This window comes from Parasteatoda tepidariorum, chromosome 1 (assembly GCF_982258835.1).
Source record: "Parasteatoda tepidariorum strain Cologne lab strain chromosome 1, Ptep-v5.0, whole genome shotgun sequence".
Classification (NCBI taxonomy): Eukaryota; Metazoa; Arthropoda; class Arachnida; order Araneae; family Theridiidae; genus Parasteatoda; species Parasteatoda tepidariorum.
This window is the reverse complement of record NC_141755.1, coordinates 61950194-61969163: the sequence shown is the minus strand read 5'-3', so window position 1 is coordinate 61969163 and position 18970 is coordinate 61950194. Positions and strand designations below refer to the sequence as shown.

The 18970-nt window shown below is 31.0% G+C and overlaps 2 protein-coding genes across 2 annotated transcripts in view; both read left to right on the top strand.

Annotated features, from left to right (window-relative positions):
- The first annotated feature begins 6023 nt into the window (after nt 1-6023).
- On the top strand, nt 6024-6557 carry LOC139425438 (protein CFDP2-like). Its single transcript, XM_071180327.1, has one exon. The coding sequence runs from the start codon at nt 6024-6026 to the stop codon at nt 6555-6557; it is 534 nt and encodes a 177-aa protein (XP_071036428.1).
- A 10558-nt stretch (nt 6558-17115) lies between these two features.
- LOC107449434 (acid-sensing ion channel 4-A-like) overlaps nt 17116-18970 on the top strand; it is an 80226-nt gene continuing 78371 nt past the window's right edge. Inside the window, exon 1 of the mRNA XM_071180508.2 lies at nt 17116-18644. Coding sequence (XP_071036609.1) covers nt 18573-18644 — 72 coding nt within the window. The 5' untranslated portion in view covers nt 17116-18572. The remainder of the gene's footprint in view (nt 18645-18970) is intronic.

The following is an 18970-nucleotide window of genomic DNA, read 5'->3' as shown; positions in this document are numbered from 1 at the left end:
CGTCAAATATAGTTACTTTTTTCATCTTTTATCTACTTCAAAAGCATACTTTTTATTTTATTTTGTTTTATTCCATAAAGGGCTTCAGGTCGGGTTACCTATTATGCAAATTGATGAATCAGTTTTGAAATAATTTAAATTAAATAAAACATTGTATAATTATGTAAAACGTAAAATGAAACGTTGTTTAATATTTATATGTTTGTATTTGTTTCAGCATAGTTCAAGAAAGATTTTAAAAACTGCTAAAATGAATAAAACTTTTCCAGGTTTTTCTGTTATTTAACATTCTAGTTCTCTTCGAAGATATACTAATAATTTATGAATTTTTATGAGCGAAAAGCTAGTTATTTTGTTATTCAGAGCACATTTTTCAGCACTCATGTGAAAAATTTATTAATTTTTCAAGGAATACATCGTTATGCTGAGTGTGAAATGGAAGCTCTAAATGTTTAATGCAGGAGTTTACCATTTTTTAAGAGTAAGTTATGATAAAGACGTTCAGTTTTAAAATAAATTGAAACTAGGCGAGTTTTCCAGGTTCTCGAATTTCTTTTTGAATAATTTTTTTTATAATGGACTCCAAAAAATATCAGTTTACAAAATACAGCGTTAACTAAAAGTGTATTTTTAAACTATTTTTTATACTTCTTCAAAGCATAAATTTTTCGTGAATCAAAACTCAATTTAATTCTGTTAAGCAAGTAATTATTCTCTCTCTCTCTCTCTCTCTCTCTCTCTCTATATATATATATATATATATATATATATATATATATATATATATATATATATATATATATATATATATATATATATATATATATATATATATATATATATATATATATGTAACATAAAAAGCTTCATTTTTATGTTAGTTTCTTTTATAAAACTTCATCCTAATTAATTATTCTAAACGAAATACTTTCTCACACTTTTAAAAGCCACATCCTGTTCTTAAATCTATTTTTGGCTCAAGTATGCATTTAATTAAGAGAAGGACATTTTTCCCTTTGCTCTGTGTGGGAAATGTTCGATCTATTTCATAAACCAATAGCAACTACTAAGAGTTCCCTCTTTCCCTAAATTAAGACATATTACGGATTTTACTTTGCAAGATTTTCCTTAACATATAACCAAGGAGCGCAACTTTTCATGTGCACTTTTACTCACTCTCATGACTGCTGTTCTCTAATAATTAATAAATAAATTTTGTACCCTCCTTCCCGACCTATGACCTGTTTTAATCCTTCCACTCGGCAACGAGGCACGGCAACGACGAATATATATATATATATATATATATATATATATATTTATATAATACAAAAATTATAAATACTTTTGTACTAATAAAAGCATTAAAACTCTTTCGTTTTCATAAAATATTTTTGGTAAAGGATAAGTATTGAAATTCTATTTTGGGACTCCAAGGTTGAAAACAAACATTTGATTTATATATCAAAAGCGAAGCTATTTTAAGATCTTTCATTTAAATATATAAGGAAGGATTAAACGATTTTCTATGAGTAATAAATAATTTTGATGAGGCGTAAGAATACACAGAAAAGGCAATATGACTGGCCTCTTCACACAGTTTAATTATCGTATAAAACAGAGGAGCAATGATTTTTGCGTGCTTTTTTTTCGGTATTTCATGCTTACAAATTAAACACCGTCAGATCTGACTGAAAATCTGTCTCTCCCTCTCCGTCTGGAGAGGGGTGAAACTGCTATTTCACCATCGTTTAGTAAAATAAAAGATTATGCCGAAATTGGACTCGTTAATCATGCTGTTTTGACTTCTAATTAACTAAAAAATATAAGTGTGGATACACCGTCATTTCATCTATCCATACAAGGAGTGATCAAATGAAAAGGTACGAAACGACGTAAAAACGACGTAGCAGTTAAATATTTTCATATTCTGCTGTGGGAGAACTTAGCGAGACATCTCGGGATGCGATTGGAGTTTCTGACTGGGATCGGAGCATGCGCGGGTGCCCGCATGCGCAGGAGAGAGCAGAGGCCCTTATCAAAAGCGGCGTCCAAATGAGGCAGTCCGTATGAGGACAGGATGGCGTTCGCTTTGCAAAATGCTATGCTTGTAATCTATCGGTACCCCCGGGATGCCCGTTTTCGAGGGCGGGACAGGGCTCAGTAATAAATAGAACACACAGAGAGAGAAAGAAACATCCATGCCTTGCGCGGGATTCAAACCCAGGACCTTTCTGATGCAAGGACAGTTCCCTGCCCCCTACACAGGCCGGTCGGCCTTAAAATCTATATGAAACAATACCATAAATTTTGAATACTGACAAATATTACCATGGATTATTAAAACGCACCAAACTTTAAGTCATTGTAACATTAAGTATGTATCATATATTATACTTAAATGTCATTAGATACACTGTAAACAATTTTAGTGTTTTTCAACGCTAAAAATAGTGGTAACTACTTTAAAACAAAGTCGTGTAGTCACCATACATAACCCTTGCATCGGGTGATGCACTACATCAAGAATGTTTTTTTACAATTCATTTATACTGTATAGAGTAGCTTTGTACGAAGTAGCCGTGACCTTTTATGGTAGTCAGTAACACTAAAATTTATAATTACAGTAAGATAAGATACTCATAAGATTCCGTAAAGTAATTTTTATCACAAAATATAGAGTAAGAATCGTTAATTTAGAATGAATCAGTACAATAATTATTAAAGCAAAATTTGTTTGTTAATCAAACTCTCCCGCATAGTATCTTAATATGAATTTGAACTAAGCTCAGCAAAAGCAAAGCGGATGCAAATCAAGTATCGTAAAATTACTTAATAGAATAGACAAATTTAAGTGACACCATTTCCTTCAGTGACACCATTTCCTTCATTTCCACCAATCCCCAATTCGTGACTGTTGTCTATTTGAATACGATACTCTCATTTATAAACTATCAGCAATGTCCAGTTAAAATTCTTTTAAGCGGTTTTGAAACCATGCTAGCTGTTAATGGTTAAAAAACCGTATAGTTTTATATTCATGATTTTTGAACCATACTAGTTGCAAACGGTCTCAAAACTGTTAAGTTAAAAGCTTTTCCTTACTGTAAACTTTACGGTTAATTGTATAGACAGGCGGCTATCTGTTATTTTAAAGTAATTTTAGAATGAAACACCAACAGTCAATCTAACAATGAATCTTACATGCCTAAAAACAATTTACTTCTGTTAAATGCTCAGCTTCGTCCGAGGCGAAAATAAACTTTCGCCTTCTCCACTCGATTGTAAACAAGAAATATAGATCATCTGAGGTCAAAATTTGTGAGCATTTTTCATGAATCGAGTATATACATCTAATCTTAGTGTAAGTAGAGCTTAGATTTAACTACAGCCTCTAAAATGTTATTAAATGTCTGGATTCGGTATTAACTTGAAATGAAACACTATTTTTTGTTTTTCTACACAACAATCAGATTGATACTACACCCCAGTTTTTAAAATGTATGTTAAATGGGTTTGAGTTATCCGTATTCATGTCAGCTTGAAAAGCATTCGTTTTTGATAAAAATTGAAGGAATGCAATTGAAAAATTGAAGAAATTTTATTGCTAGAGTTTTTTTTACAATGTATAATTATTTTTCATATTCTGTTTGTACTAAAAAACAAAAGAATCTTTTTATCTAATTGGTAAAGAACACAAAACCTTTAAAATGTTGAGATTTTTTTTGATCTTAAATAATTATAATATTTATTTACTTATTATTTATATTAAATACTAGAATAAGAATAACAAGAATACAATGGAAATTATTTCAGCTGACACTCGCCTATTAATCTCAATATTTATGTACATAGAACCTTTAAGACAATAAGTTTAAATATTAAAAAGAGAATTTTCTATTTGTTTTTACCTATAGAGAAACAATTTTTTTAAAACATAATTTCTGAAAAGTAAATTTCAATAATCAAGACTTTTTGTCAAACAAGCTACAAAATTCATCTAGTAACTTCATTAACATTTGCAAGCAAGTTATTTACTTAGACTAATTATATATGTTTTAATTGTATTATCTATTACTAATTTTTACATTATCTATTTTAACAGAAAGTTGAACATAATAGAATCATGTTTTTTTAAATATACAGTTATAAGTTTGAAAATATGTCTGTAATTTTTAATGAAAATGTGTTAAATTATTCATTGTAAGTAATATTTATTTTTTAAGAAATGCGAGTACTATCACATAATGGCATTTTTCAGAATAAGAACAGATTTAAAACAATGGTATGTCAATTGTAGAAACTTTTAAAGTTAATTTGAATGTCTTTCACTAGTACCGCCAAAAACAAGAAACCTACATGAAATATAGTAACTTTTTAGTTATATTACTAATATAATTAACAATATTCTTCGCTTTATAATTAACAATATGCTGCGTTTTTCCAACAAGTAAAATTTAATGTCATATTTGAAGTGAAAAATTACAGTTTAATAGAGTCTGAAACATATTAGGCTGTGTGTGACACAAATTGCCCACTTGACTTTTAGCATTATACATAATGACCGGGCAATGTAATAATTGCAACATAATTTATCATTTTGTCATATCCTTTTGGGCACTTTTTAAATTGCCCGGGCATTATAAACAATGCCCAATTATTTACATTGCCCGTGACATATATATATAACAAAGAAACAAGCAGAATATAACATAATAGGTTGATAAACATATGATGCATTTGAAATTTTGTATATTACATGAGTTCTACTATATCCTTTTTCAGGATGCTCTAAAATTACATTTAAAACTTCGAAAACCGATTAACATAAATAAAAACGCAACACGCGTACACAACGACTTGATTCTTCCTCGTGAAAAAAACTTCCTAATTTATCAGCAAGAGCGTTCCCACAACAGTGCTATTTTAGAAATCAGAGTTGGCACTATTTGGCGGAGGTACGATTTAAGCACATTTCCTTAAATAATAAATTAATTAATAAAACTTTACGTGTTTTCCAGTTTAGTACATAATTTTGTATGGTTGATAAATGCGTTTAAATAAAAGAATCAATAAATCAACACATGAACATATTACTGTGAACATATTACCACATTATCGGTATTCGGTACCTCGAAACATATATATATATAGATAGATAGATACAGAGTGAGAGATGTACTTGTGCCTATTCACACATCTCTCATAGCTATCTAAACAAGAGGGGGGACATTGTTTCCTATGAATTTTATTAAGCTGAATTCAATGATTGAATGAAACTATACACAAGTAAATAGAACAAATAGTTAAAAAGTTACGATAGTTTTTATGCATAAAAAGTTCTTCGTTTGATACGTATTTAGGCATACACTTTACATAGCTATACAGAGACTAACTGAACATGAAAGTATAGCGGTAATGATAGTTTTGGTAAAAATGAAAACAACGTTATTTTGATGACAAAAACTACAATGTACTGTATTTAAACCTTCCATTTTGGTAATTTTTCCGTTCATATGGTAACAGTTTTCCGGAAAATCTCCTTTTCGAAATTATAGTTCGTATAACCACATATTTTGCTCTAAGTACAAAGTTAAAAAGTAAATCTTACAAAAATGGTCTAAGTTATGATGAAATTACTAAATTTTACCACATAAATCATTTTTTTTCTTTTATTATATAACCAAATTTTATTGTTAATTTTTCCAAAATCCTTACCAAAGAGCTACGGTAAAATTTACCAAGCTTATTGGTCTTCCATAGAGCTAGAAACGCGAAAATTTCACTCTATTCAAATAGTTTTGACCATTCTTTTTTTCTTAACGTAGATTGAAGTTAAAAGTGTTCATGTCGAAAATAGAACTTTTCATACATGAAAATGCTTGCATCTTTTGCACTATTCGTTTTATTGACTCGTGTATAGTCATTAATGTATATGCACCGACTGAAGAAGGAGATGATGAGAAGAAAGATAATTTTTATGATGAGTTAGATTATGTCCAAGATATGACGTGAAGATCATCATGGGTGATTTCAACTCTAAAGTTGGTCATGAGGAAGAATTTAGACCAGTTTTGGGAAACTATAATTTACACGATGTATTAAATGATAATGGAGTCAGGCTTATTAGTTTCGCTGCCTCTCATGATATGATAATTGGAAGCACTTTCTTTCAACGTAAGAACATTCATAAGACAACTTGGAGAAATCAGATTGACCATATATTAATTAGCTCTAGATATCGTACAAATCTTCTAGATGTAAAAACTCACAGAGGAGCAAACCTAGATTCCAATTACTATTCAGTGATCTGTAAGCTAAGGGAAAAGATCTCAATGGTGAAGAAGGCAAGAAGGGTCGATTCTATAAGATTTAATTGTGAAAAGTTGAACAATCCTAAGGTTCGTAAGGAATTTGAAACTCAACTCTCAATTGAGTTTAATGTTAAAGAGGATTGTGATGAATTAAATAGGGAATGGCAACAAGTAAAAGATTCTATACTCTCAACTGCGCTGCTGGGCAGGAAAAATAAGATCAATAAGAACTGTAAGGTTTGATGAAGCGTATAGAATGGTCAATGAAAGAAAAAAATAAAGCTTATAAAAATATGCTTAACAGAAAATTTACCAGAGGATCAATTGATGAATACAGGAGTGCACGTAGAGAGGAAAAGAAAATACATAAAGGAAAAAAGAACGCTTACAGGGAGAACCAATTCAAAGAAGTCGAATCTCTCAAGACCAACCATGAAAGCAGAGCTTTTTATCGGGTCATCAATGAGGAAAGGTGAGACTTTAAACCTAGGATCTCTCTTTGTAAAGATGAAAATGGAACTATTGTTAATGAGAGAAATAAAATTATGGATAGATGGGTTGAACACTTTGACCATTTACTTAACTACAATGAGTCAAGTGAATTAAATTTTATGACACTCAGCAATATTAATGATACACTGGTTGACACTCCAACCCTGGAGGAGGTACAACACGCTATCAACAAGTTGAATTGAAATAAAGCGGCAGGACCAGATGATATCCCAGCTGAAATTTTAAAATATGAAGCGAACGCTTTTGTAAACAACATCTAGAAAATTATTCTATCTAGTTGGGAGAGAGAGATATTGCCTACTGAATGGAAGTTGAGTATTTTATGTCCAATACATAAAAAAGGGGATGTATTGGACTGTCACAATTATAGAGGAATAAGTCTGTTATGCGTTGCCTAAAAGGTCTTCTCAAATATCATGTTTAAACGTCTGTCTTCCATTGTAGACAGCGTCTTGGGTGATTATCAGTGTGGCTTTCGCGAAGGAAGGTCCACAGTTAACCAAATCTTTATCCTACCACAAACTTTGGAGAAATGTAGAAAATTTGGAATAGAGACCCATCATTTATGTGAGGATTTTAAGGCGGAATATGACAGTATTAATAGGACTGAGCAATTGAAGCCCCTATCTGATTTTAATATTCCATCAAAATTAATCAGACTTGTAATGCTCACACTCACTGAAACCATTTCAACGGTACGAATTCAAGGGGAAATATCTACTTCTTTTGAAATTTTTAATGGAGTTAGACAGGGAGATGCATTAGCGCGTCTTCTGTTTAACATAGCCTTAGAAAAAGTTATTAGAGATGCTGGCTTAAATACTACAGGTACTATATTTAATAAATCAGTGCAGATTTTGGCATACACCGATGATGTAGACATCATCGCAAGATCTAGGACTGCACCGAGTGAAAATTTTTTGGCACTGGAAAAATCAGCTAGAAAAATGAACTTAAGAGTGAATGAGAAGAAAATAAAATACATGTATTATGGTACAATGGAAACCATCCCTAAATTGTTTGAAATAGATTCTTTTAAATTTGAATCTGTAAAAAATTTTACTTATCTAGGATCAGAAATAAACTATCAAAATGACTTCAATCCTGAAATCAGAAAAAAAATAATCGCAGCCAATCGCTGCGATTTAAGATCATTATTGAAATCTCACTTAATAAAAAGAAAGACGAAGATTTTACTTTATAAGGTATTAATCAAGTCAGTTTTGACTTATGCTTCAGAGACATGAACTTTAACAAAAAGGGAAGAGAAGTTATTAGCAACCCTCGAAAGGAAAGTACTACGAACCATCTTTGGAGCTATCCTCGATAACAACAACTAGAGAAAAAGATATAATTTTGAAATATATGAGATCTTAAACAGTGATTATATCATTAAATCTATTAAACTAAGTAGAATGAGATGGACCGGGCAAGTAGTGAGAATGAGCCCACAACGAACAGTATTAAGAGTCTTTAATGCAACCCCCTCCAATAAAAGGCCAAGATGAAGGCCCAAAAAGAGATGGAAAGACTATGTGGATGAGGATTTTGCCATCCTAAAAGTAAAGAACTGGAAAACAATTGCTGGGAGAAGGGCAGAATGGGAAAAGCTTCTGAGGAAGGCTCAGGCTCACAAAGGGCTGTCGTGCCAATGCTGATGATGATTACAAGTGTTGCACAAGTGAAGTATTTCTAACGTTTCTCAGCCTCTACTTGAAATATATTTTGAAAAAATTATCAAGCACTTAAGCCTTAACGTAAAGAATAAAGCAAAAATAATTTCAGTTCAATTTTTTTTATTTTGGATTGAGGAAGTTTTTAATGTAGATGCAACTTCTTTCTCTTCTAATATACACATTTTTATTCCTGCCTGGTAGTGAGTCTTCAGATAAAATTGAAATGGTTCAATTAATTTTTTGGCTTCATTCTTAAATTTTTTTCTAAAACCCGGTGGCTGAGTGGTATCACCTCACGCTGTCGTGCCATAGGTATTTGGTTCAAACCCCTGACCGGACAAGGTTGATTCACTCTTTTATCAATTGAGTGGGTTGATAAAATGGGTACCAAACAGGTTTAGGAACTAAACACTGGGAGTTCCGCGTTGAGCCGCCCACACAACCGGAACATCTGTTCTTGCACCCCAGAGCCCAAAGGTAAAGAAAACTGAGATGGGCATAGTAGGCCATGGCCCTCTATGGGCTGTCGTGACACTGAGTTTGTGTTTCTTACTATTTTATTTAAAAACATATGAAAAGAGTATGAAGAATTGTTAATAAATATTATCAGTTCACTCAGAAGTAATTTTTTTTACAAAACTTAAATATCTAAAATTGCTTAGATATTAATGGCTATTTAAAACTATTTTACAGCTGAAGTCTGATACAAAACAAAATTGTCTTATGATTATTCACAATTATGATGAGATATAAACATGTATTTATAAACATAATTTTTCACTACATTTATAAATATTCATTTAATTCTGCCTTATAAATACTATGGCAATATGAAGAAGATAATATACGATAAACAATTATAACAGAATATAATTGCTGAACTACCAAATACTTGATACGAAGCTTGAATAGTTCCAAGAATAAATAACTTACTTTCTCATTTAAAATGTAACATAGAATTGTATCTTGTCAACAAATTTAAGTAATATTATGTATACATCTAGGAATTTAAGATTGCAAGATAATATTAGACCGAAGCGTTTTTATCAATTCTGGTAAATCTTCAATAGCAAACAAATTTAAATGCGTGAAAGTGTGAGAAAAAAGAGTAAACATAGAATAGTCTATGAAGTCGCAAAAGTTAGCTGCATAATTTATAAAAGGTACATAAGAGAGCTGCATAATTTATGAAAAGTTTAGTAAACAGAATTTTGAAACTACGGTTAAATTTACAAAACCGTGTTTTGAAAAAACAAAAATGATTATTGCAATTAAGTTAAAAATATTCTTCAAAAAGTCGTATCTGAGTAAACAGATTTGGGTTTTCGCAGAAATTTCAATTGAATAGCGAAGCACATCTTTGAGGCAAGGAAATAATAAGCATAAGCAAACAGAAGAATGTTTTTAGAAAAAAATAACTTTATGTTTCAACGGGGAGTCTTAATTGAAGATTTTATCCAAGAGAGCCGGAACGGTTTTAACATGAAAGCATATAATTTCCTCTATCAGTATTATATGCCTATTAAAAATTTAAAAAAAATTGCGAAAATTAGTTACAAAAAACAAAAGGGAAATACATAAAAACACAGAATATTAAATAATATAAGCATTGAAGTTATAATTTATAAGCAATGTTAAACATTGATGTCTACTTTATCATTTGCTACTAAATGGGTTTCTTTCCATCTTACATTTTGAGTTTCATACAATTCGAACCCCATCTGCTTATGCTTAACAAAGCTTTTCTGATAGTTAGACTACCTGAGATATATTCCAAGTTTTTTACGGTTATTTTGAAACCCTTTCAGGGATGTCTCAGGAACATTTTATTTCAAACAATTTATGCACATATTACTCAGAAAAAAATCCATACGAAAATACCGTTAAAGGCCAGGAGGAAAGATACTAGAAAAAGTCTGTAAAATAATATTAAACATTAAATTAAGAATCACCCGTAAACTTATAGTTTATGAAATACAAGATCCGAAAGTTAAACAACACACAGTTATCTTTGGAGGTTGCCAAGTTTGAGAAATCAGGGGGCAGAGCCTACTACTAATCATGATTTTAGCATAGAAAGTAAAGCATTTTCTCATGACGTCACTGATAATCGTTCATTTGAAGGTACTTGACAGTGAAAAAAAGTCATGGATATATACAACGAAGAGCCATTACATTATAACCACCCTCCATCTATAACAATGGGCTCGCCCAGATTTTCATGGTTTCTCGCCCAGGAACAATGTTTTCATGGGGCACATCAGGACCCATAATCCTCATAGAACAATCTCTGACGTCTGTAAGCTACTTGAACATAGTTGCAGACCAGGTTCACTCATTCATGACAACAGTTTTTCCTGCGGGGGATGGTGTTTACCTATAGGATAATGCACCATGTCATAAGGGTTTAATCGTCATGGATTGGTTCGAGGAACATTCCAGTGACTTTCAAGTCATGTCTCTTGGTCCCCAAATTCACCTGACCTTAATCCAATAGAGCATTTGTGGTCCTACTTGGAAAACCAAATTCGTGCTGACACGCTACCCCCTCGCAATATGAGGGAATCGCAGGACCAGTTGGTGAGCGCTTGGTACCAGATACCTCAGACTACCTATCAGCATCTTGTGGAATCAATGCCACGGCGGGTGCTAGCAGTTTTGAGGGCTAAAGATGGTCCTACATGTTATTAGCAGGGTGGTCAAAAAGTAATGGTTCTTCGGTGTATATTAGAACATTCTTCATGTATAAACGGACTCTACGCATAAACAGTTCTAAATTGATTTTAGTACTCTTCAGTTATACTCTAATAACATAAATTTAAGAAACTCTACCGGTTAGCTGATAAAGCGGGCTTAGTTCGTAAAATTATATTATAAATGAGAGTTAAATTACATATTTTTTAACATTGTATGGATCCTATTTATGTTTATATTTGAAACATTTATCGAAACCACCTATAAATATTTTGTGTGTTAAAAGAATGTTTTACTTTCAATAAAACACCACATAAACCTATTTGAAAGCATAATAAAGTAATACGTGTTCGGGAGATTAAAAACATTTTTGAAACGTAAAAGTAAAGTTTATTTGTCGATTCTGCATGCATATTTCAATCATTATTTTCTATTATCTTCTCTGTTTTTTAACAAGCCCGTCACGCAGAAAGAAAACAAACTAATAACTATTTATGCCAAAAACGTTATCCCAACTTATCGATCCAAAACTACTTAATAATTCCTTTAAAAAAATAAAAAAACACCATATTGCTAAAAGGAATTACATAAGCTTAAGAAGAGTTTTACCATGATAAAAAAAAATTCCGAATTTTCTAAAAACTTCAATATAAAATTTATTGCTTATTCCAGAAAAATAATAATTCGTTTTCTCTTCCTGGATACATTAATTACTTATGGTGTTTTCGCTTTTTCTTTACAAGTTCAAAACGATTTATCAAAAAACTAAAATTGATCAATATGTATTTTATCACTTTGCCATCTCAGGTATATTTACATACTAGAATGTTTTTGAAGAAAGGTTCTGTCATTAAAGTAATATAATTTGAGAAATCAGCATCCATTTTACAAACTGGGGCTTCTGTGTGTAAATCCATCAGCAAGAACAAATACAAAGGAGACACATATTTTTTTATATCTTGTTGATTAAAGTTTCTTAGCAACGTCTTTGTGCATGTGGGCATAATTGTAAACATAAAATATATTTAATGAAACCACTAAATATTTCTGCTTTGTAATACTTATTCTCTTGGCACTCTTATTTCTTTTGGCGAAACTTTAAAAGCTGTTGTTTAGGTGACATTTGCTTAAGATGTAAAGAACTTTCTTTTTTGCTTTTGTTTTTTAATATTTTTATTATTATTATAGTTTTTGAATACTGTAGAAGGTATTAAAAGCTTTCGTGAGGTGTTTAAGAAAAAAAGTGCAAAATGCATAAAATATTTTCGCTTCCTGCTGATTTTATTGAACTATCTTAGATTTGTAGGAATAGGTTGCTAGGTTAGTAGTAGCCTCTAATGTTTGTAGAAATATGATGTAATTTGAACTGAGTTACTTAACAATTAAAAAAATGAAAAACAAATTCAAAAATTTTCGGAAATCATACAGCTGTAAAAAGAAAGACCAAATAATTGTAAACAGGTAATATAAGATTTGTTTTTATTACATGTTTGCCTGATTTATAGTTTATCCAATACTACGAATAATTTTAATTTTGAGTATTGAGCAAAACAATTTGTAATGAAACCACAATTTTTAATATAAATTTCTGCTATACATTATTATGTTATACAAAATTATTTTTTGTTGTTTAAAAACAAACTTTCGAAATTTGAGTTCATTCTTATTAGATTTTGTTTATCCGTTTTCTTGCCGAGCTCACATTCGGCAATAATGGAAAAAGTGTCTTTACAGAAAATAATCTAAATAAAAATCTATATTTTTAAAACCCACGTTTTTGTAGTAGAGAATAATAATTAAAAAAAAATTTAAAAACGAAAAACGTGGGGAGCATGAAATACATAACAGTACATATACACATACACATTTTCTTACTCATGCATATGCACAGCCACATATACATCCACATGCATATGCATATACACAAACATATTCCACATACACATACACATTCAGATATAATTACAATCACAGATATACATACACATATTCTCATGAGCACACATACACACACTAATATAACATTACTGTTATGTATTTCATGCGCCCCACGTTTTTCTTTTTTCAAATTTTTTTTTTAATTACTATTCTCCACTACAAAAAACGTGGTTTTTAAAAAGATATATTTTTATTTAGATTATTTATTTTCTGCTTTTTAGTTTTGTGTTTAAATTAAATTTTTTTAAATTATAATTTTCAAATTTTTATTTTTCAATTATTATTCTTCACTACAAAAACGTGGTTTTTAAAAATCTATTTCTTTATTTAGATTATTTATTCAGAAAAGTGGAGTATTGATTTTTGAAGTTTGTTTAATTGGTTGTCAAACTATGGATCCTTCTTATGTTTCATAAAATTGAAACATAAGAGGGAAAAAAAATTTCTAAGCCTATTCGCAAAGGAAGAGTGCTTGATATAAGTGCTTGATATAAAATTTCAGGAAACTGAAAGTGCTTTTAAAATAGGTGTAACCGTTATTTTGTTTTGCCTGGAAAAAAAATTACAATCCAATTTATATCAGCTGCACTATTCTGTCTTGTCTGAATATTTTCTAAACAGCTTTAGTGTGTTAGGTCGGTTATTCGTTGGAGAGCACTACGAGCTGGCGAATCACCATTTTGGTCATCAGGTTCGTTTGGTCCTTTTGACAGAACCGGAATAACGCGAAAAACATCTTGTATAATTAATCGAGCAAATCTATTTACTATTACATCTTTAGAGAGTGTGTTATTTGCAATAAGCCAATCAAGTGCCTTGTAGACTCGATCTGGTGATATGTTAGTCTCTTGTTACATTTAAGTTCTGCAGAGTTTCAGTCACTACAATAATTCCTACATCTGAGCTCGATCGAGGAAGCATTTCAGGCAGTTTTTCATTTACTTCAAAGATATCGAAAGCAAATAATGTGGCGTGTCCTTTAAAACCGTATTGGCCAAATCTGCCTGGAAATTTAATAACTTTGATGTACGGACTGATGCGGTGAAGTAAATGTCGTTCTGGTTCAGTTACTGCTGCAATTTCACCAGAAATATCATCTGGTAGCAAGTTATTCCAATACGCCTTAGATGGAGTATGACTTTTTGAGATTTTCAAGTGCGTATTGCATCGATAGCATACAAACAAATCATTTTTAGAGACAAGTTCCGGTGGCAAGTATGGCTTTGCTGACGTTAAACGATATTTAGCTATTTGATTAGGGTAGCATTTCTTCTGGATGATATCATATAGCACTTGTCGCAATAAGCGTCTATGGTTGAGTAGAAATCTGCCCGGGTAGACTATATTTGAGGGTGCCCATTGATTCTCGCCAAGTTGTGATCACGGTTGATCGCCAAGCTGGGCGATGTTGAAACCCAATCGTGATTCTGATTGGTTTAGATTTTAGCGTTACTTTTAAATGTTCAACGGTATAAGTAATGTTAAAGGTCCATTATTTCTACGTTGGATACCGGTTGGTAAAATTACTTTTGCTTCTAGTCAACAAGATTGAAGGTATGTGGGCAGTCATAAAAAGGGACTTTAGAAAAAAATATCACCGCCAGTCCGGTAACACAGACGCCATTTTCGATTCGTATTTCGCCAAATTTATGTGGCGATGGAGGTACACAGATTCTATTCATGATTAATTTAGACAATATATAACTGCTATTAGAGAATTCTGTGCACCTAAATCTGGTGATATTCAAGCTTAATGAAGCTAAGCTTACTCCATTAATTTTTGTTTCAATTCAAAATGCATTTTATTGGGTTTATTAATTTTGCTTATATTGGGTGCAATTTTATAAAGTTTTGGCCGATATTTTGTTGAAATTTTACAGTGTTTTATTTAAAAATATCGTTACGTTTTGGCCTCCATTTCTGTTACCACGGTGTTCCGCACAAACAGGAATGGCGCCAAACATAAGTCGCCAATTTCGCTAAGGGGCACCCTCAATTATATTTTTACCATACCCGTTGAGCATAAGTCTCACGTCGACGTTTTAGTCTTTCTTCATATTCCTGAATTGACTCTCCGGCTCCTGAATCAGGGATCAAGCGATTTGATTCCTTGAGCCATTCGTTGTTTATCTTCACTCCGTCCGACAACACGCTGATTTTTTGGAGCTTCTGCTGCTTGTTTACGCCGTTTAGCTAATCTTGCAAACGTATCTGCTTCTGATTCTTGTTGAAGCGTCTCTAACCGCTTTTGTTTTTGTTTCTCCAGTTGTCGCTTGCGTTGAGTGGCTGTCTCTTTCGTCATCGTGTCAAGACTACTACAAGACCTCTACTAAATTAATAGAACTTTAATTTTAAATTGGGTATAATATGAAAAAAGCACAACTACTTCCACTTACTAGGAATAACATTTACCTTTTAGTTTAATTAATAAACTGAGTTTTAAATATGCTCACTAAATTCATAAACTTCGGTAAAACAACAATATAAATTATTTCCAAAGGAACTAGACTAATACAATTTCAACCTGGCGAGTAGCGACTTATAAACAAGACACTTCGTTTGTTGCTTTTACTTGTTGCTAGAAATCAGGTTCGCAGAAAATGCTGTTTACTAGTTAAATTTAGTAGGAATAACACGATCTGTGACGTAGGCTATAGTATACCCAATTAGGGATGCAAAAATCTTTATAGAAAAACAATACCTTTACGACTTTTATTAGTTTTAGGCTGATGACAACCAAAACAATCTGGAAATGAATGAGGAAAAACTGGATCCTACCACGTGATTTTTCAGACAATAAAAATGCTCCGACAATAAAAAACTTTTCACCTGACATATGACACTAATTTGAAATAATCGAAACGACACAAAAGACAATCGCGAAGATATTAATTTTTTTAAAATTTTAATTTACTTTGTACGTCTTCTTTCTCTTCATTTTCATACATTGTCATTCAATTCTGAACTATGTGTCAAATTTGAAGTTTGTAGCTAGTCGGGAAGTTAGTTTAAAATCGATTACAAAATTCCACCGGAACCGACACACACGAAGGCAAGTTAATATAAACGTGGTAAAATGATACTACGTTTTTAATTGATTAAGAAACATATTTTATTTGTTCTTTCAGCTACAAATTAGGTATAGAACGTTGACAAATGAATGACTTCAGAAAATAATATAGATTTTGTTATAGTGAATATATTTTAGTAGACACAAATATCTTCTTTATCCAAGATAGATGCTAACACCTAAATAGTTAAGTTACCAGGGCTTTTTTTTTTTCTTTTGAAAAAATGACATGATGGAAAAAAGTGAATAAATAGCGCTTAAACGGTTAATATCTTAACGAACACGTTGGTTTCTTTAAAATTAAACATATACAGTGCGTAAAATAAAATAAAAAATTTACATATTGTCTTATAGGTTTTGATCTAATAATAGAATTTTCACACGCCAGGACTAAAAGCATTTTACATTTAATAAGCCCTTATTAGCTTATTAAAATGTAGGTGATCTACATTTTAGTAAATCAATTATTTAGTGCGGAGGACATTCAAAATTGCAAAATCAAAAGCGAAGATATACTTTCTCTAAATAATTATATATTTTTTCACGCATCATATTTTTGACACTTAAAATATAAGAGGAGCAAATGTAATTTGGAATATTTTGGCCCCAATATTTTATAAACACAAGAGTAATCGACCCTAAATGTTTATTTTCCTTTATGAGTATTTCGCCATGTCACTGAAAATAATATCACGAAAAAAAAGAATTCACGCTGTTATAAGACTTAATTATCAAAATATAATTCAGCGTAAAAACTATTTTTTATAATTGTTTATTTTCTTAATTATTTAATTTAAAAATGAACGAAAAACTCTTAATTGTAAAGAAAGCAAATTTGAGTGGTCTATAATAGCAAAATTCAAAATTTGAAAAACATTGGTTGAATTGTTCTTGGGGAAAAATTAAAAATACGACATCTTTGGTGAAATACGCTATAAAATGAAATATTATTAAGGAATCTAAACTTTCAACTGCTCTCTTGCCAAAACTATTAGGGTCATATTTTCCAGATTGCTACTACTACTTGCATTTTGAGGGTAAAGAATCCAAAATTGGCGAAAAAAGGATATGTTTATTCAGAGAAAGAAAATATCTTTTTACATTATTTCTTAATTTAAAATATCGCTTGCACTAATTCACAAGTATTTATAAAGTTAAGAATTATCAAAATTGAGTCCTAGAATGTAAAAATCCAATCATTTGATCAAAAGTAATTCTGATTTTTCACCTTGTTTATTTAGCGTACTGCAAATGAACATTAAATGTCGTGAAATCAACTGGAAAACTATTGAAGAAAATTTGTTTGAAATCATTTTCCTTTGTTTGAGAAAGTTGAAAAATATCTAAATTTTAGAAAAATTCTTCCCTGAAAGGAGCCGAAAAGATTTAAGATATGACTTTTACAATTGTATTTATTAATGAACTTGTCGAGTTCAAATAAAATATTTATTAAGAAATTTAACAAAGTAATCAGTCCCTTAATCATTTTGTGAAAAATAATTTAGTTGTCAGATTTTAGAAAAGGCTTTCTACTAACAAGCAAATGCCTAAGTGTGCTGCCAATTACAAAACTCGAACGAAATTAATTCTTTAAAATAATTAATGAAAATTGTAGGACGAAAAATTAATTTCACTGAGGTTATGCATTTTTAAAAAGCTTCTCAAAGCTGTCGCAAGGTGATTGATGGATTAACATTAAAAAAAATCATTTCAATTCCCAGTAACTTTATCCTTTACACATTAAACTATAAACAAATAACATCCTTTTAGCAAAAACATTGAACGCGAGAAGGAATTAAACATGCTAACAAACACTGTTTAGGTGACCAGCGCGTTTAAATTGAACATTGTTTATTCTACATTCTCTCCAAACACGTGCCCGCAATATGAAATGTAAAAAACCAAAATCTGGTAAAAAAGGAGGAAATAACGAAAGATAATTTTGACAATGAATGAAAAAAAGAAAAAATAGCAACACTCAAAATATGGTTTCAGAAAACTTGTTTTTTTTCCCTTCGACTACAAAAAAAGCATCTTAATGTTAGAAAATAAATAAAAAAATTCTGATTTTTAAAGTATTGCTTTCATTCATATTTTAATTAATAAAAAAACTCATTATAATTCAGACTAGAAATTAAAAATGATCAGTTTCAGTTTGTTACTTTCGAATGACAATTTAAAGTCATTCAACAATAACTTCTTTTGGATCTAAAAAATATTTTCAGGCGAAAGAAGCATTCTGAACAGTTAAATGTGTTAGCAGATTTTGTCGCCAACAGACTTTCCGCAGCAGGAGTATCACACGTGGTAAAAGCACCTTCTCCGGCAAGACGGACGATCTGGTTTGTAATTATAATTTTGACCGCAATGGGAATGGCTACAATGACTTACAGGGTTCTCAAAGAATACCTTGCATACCCCTCCATTATGAGATCAAAAGTAAGAATTTAGATCTTCTATTAAAAGTAAGCATTCATGGTACATGAATCCATTGCATTTCGGTCCCTCCATATCCTACTTGCATCCATTGTATCCTGTATCCATTCATTGCATCCAACTTGATATAACTACTTTCACCTAACTATATTTCACATAACTATTTTAATCAGGCACGAACCTCAAAGCTTAAAGCCGTATGATATAGAAGTTAAATTAGAAGCCATAGTTTTAAGAATTGATTCTGTTTCTGATATACATAAGGCTTCTTTTCCAACAAATTCCATATTCATCGAAATATGGCGGAGGCAGTTAATGACCTTAAAATT

Coding starts and splice junctions, on each gene's coding strand:
- LOC139425438 (XM_071180327.1), top strand. CDS start 6,024: ATGGGTGATTTCAACTCTAAAGTTGGTCATGAGGAAGAATTTAGACCA.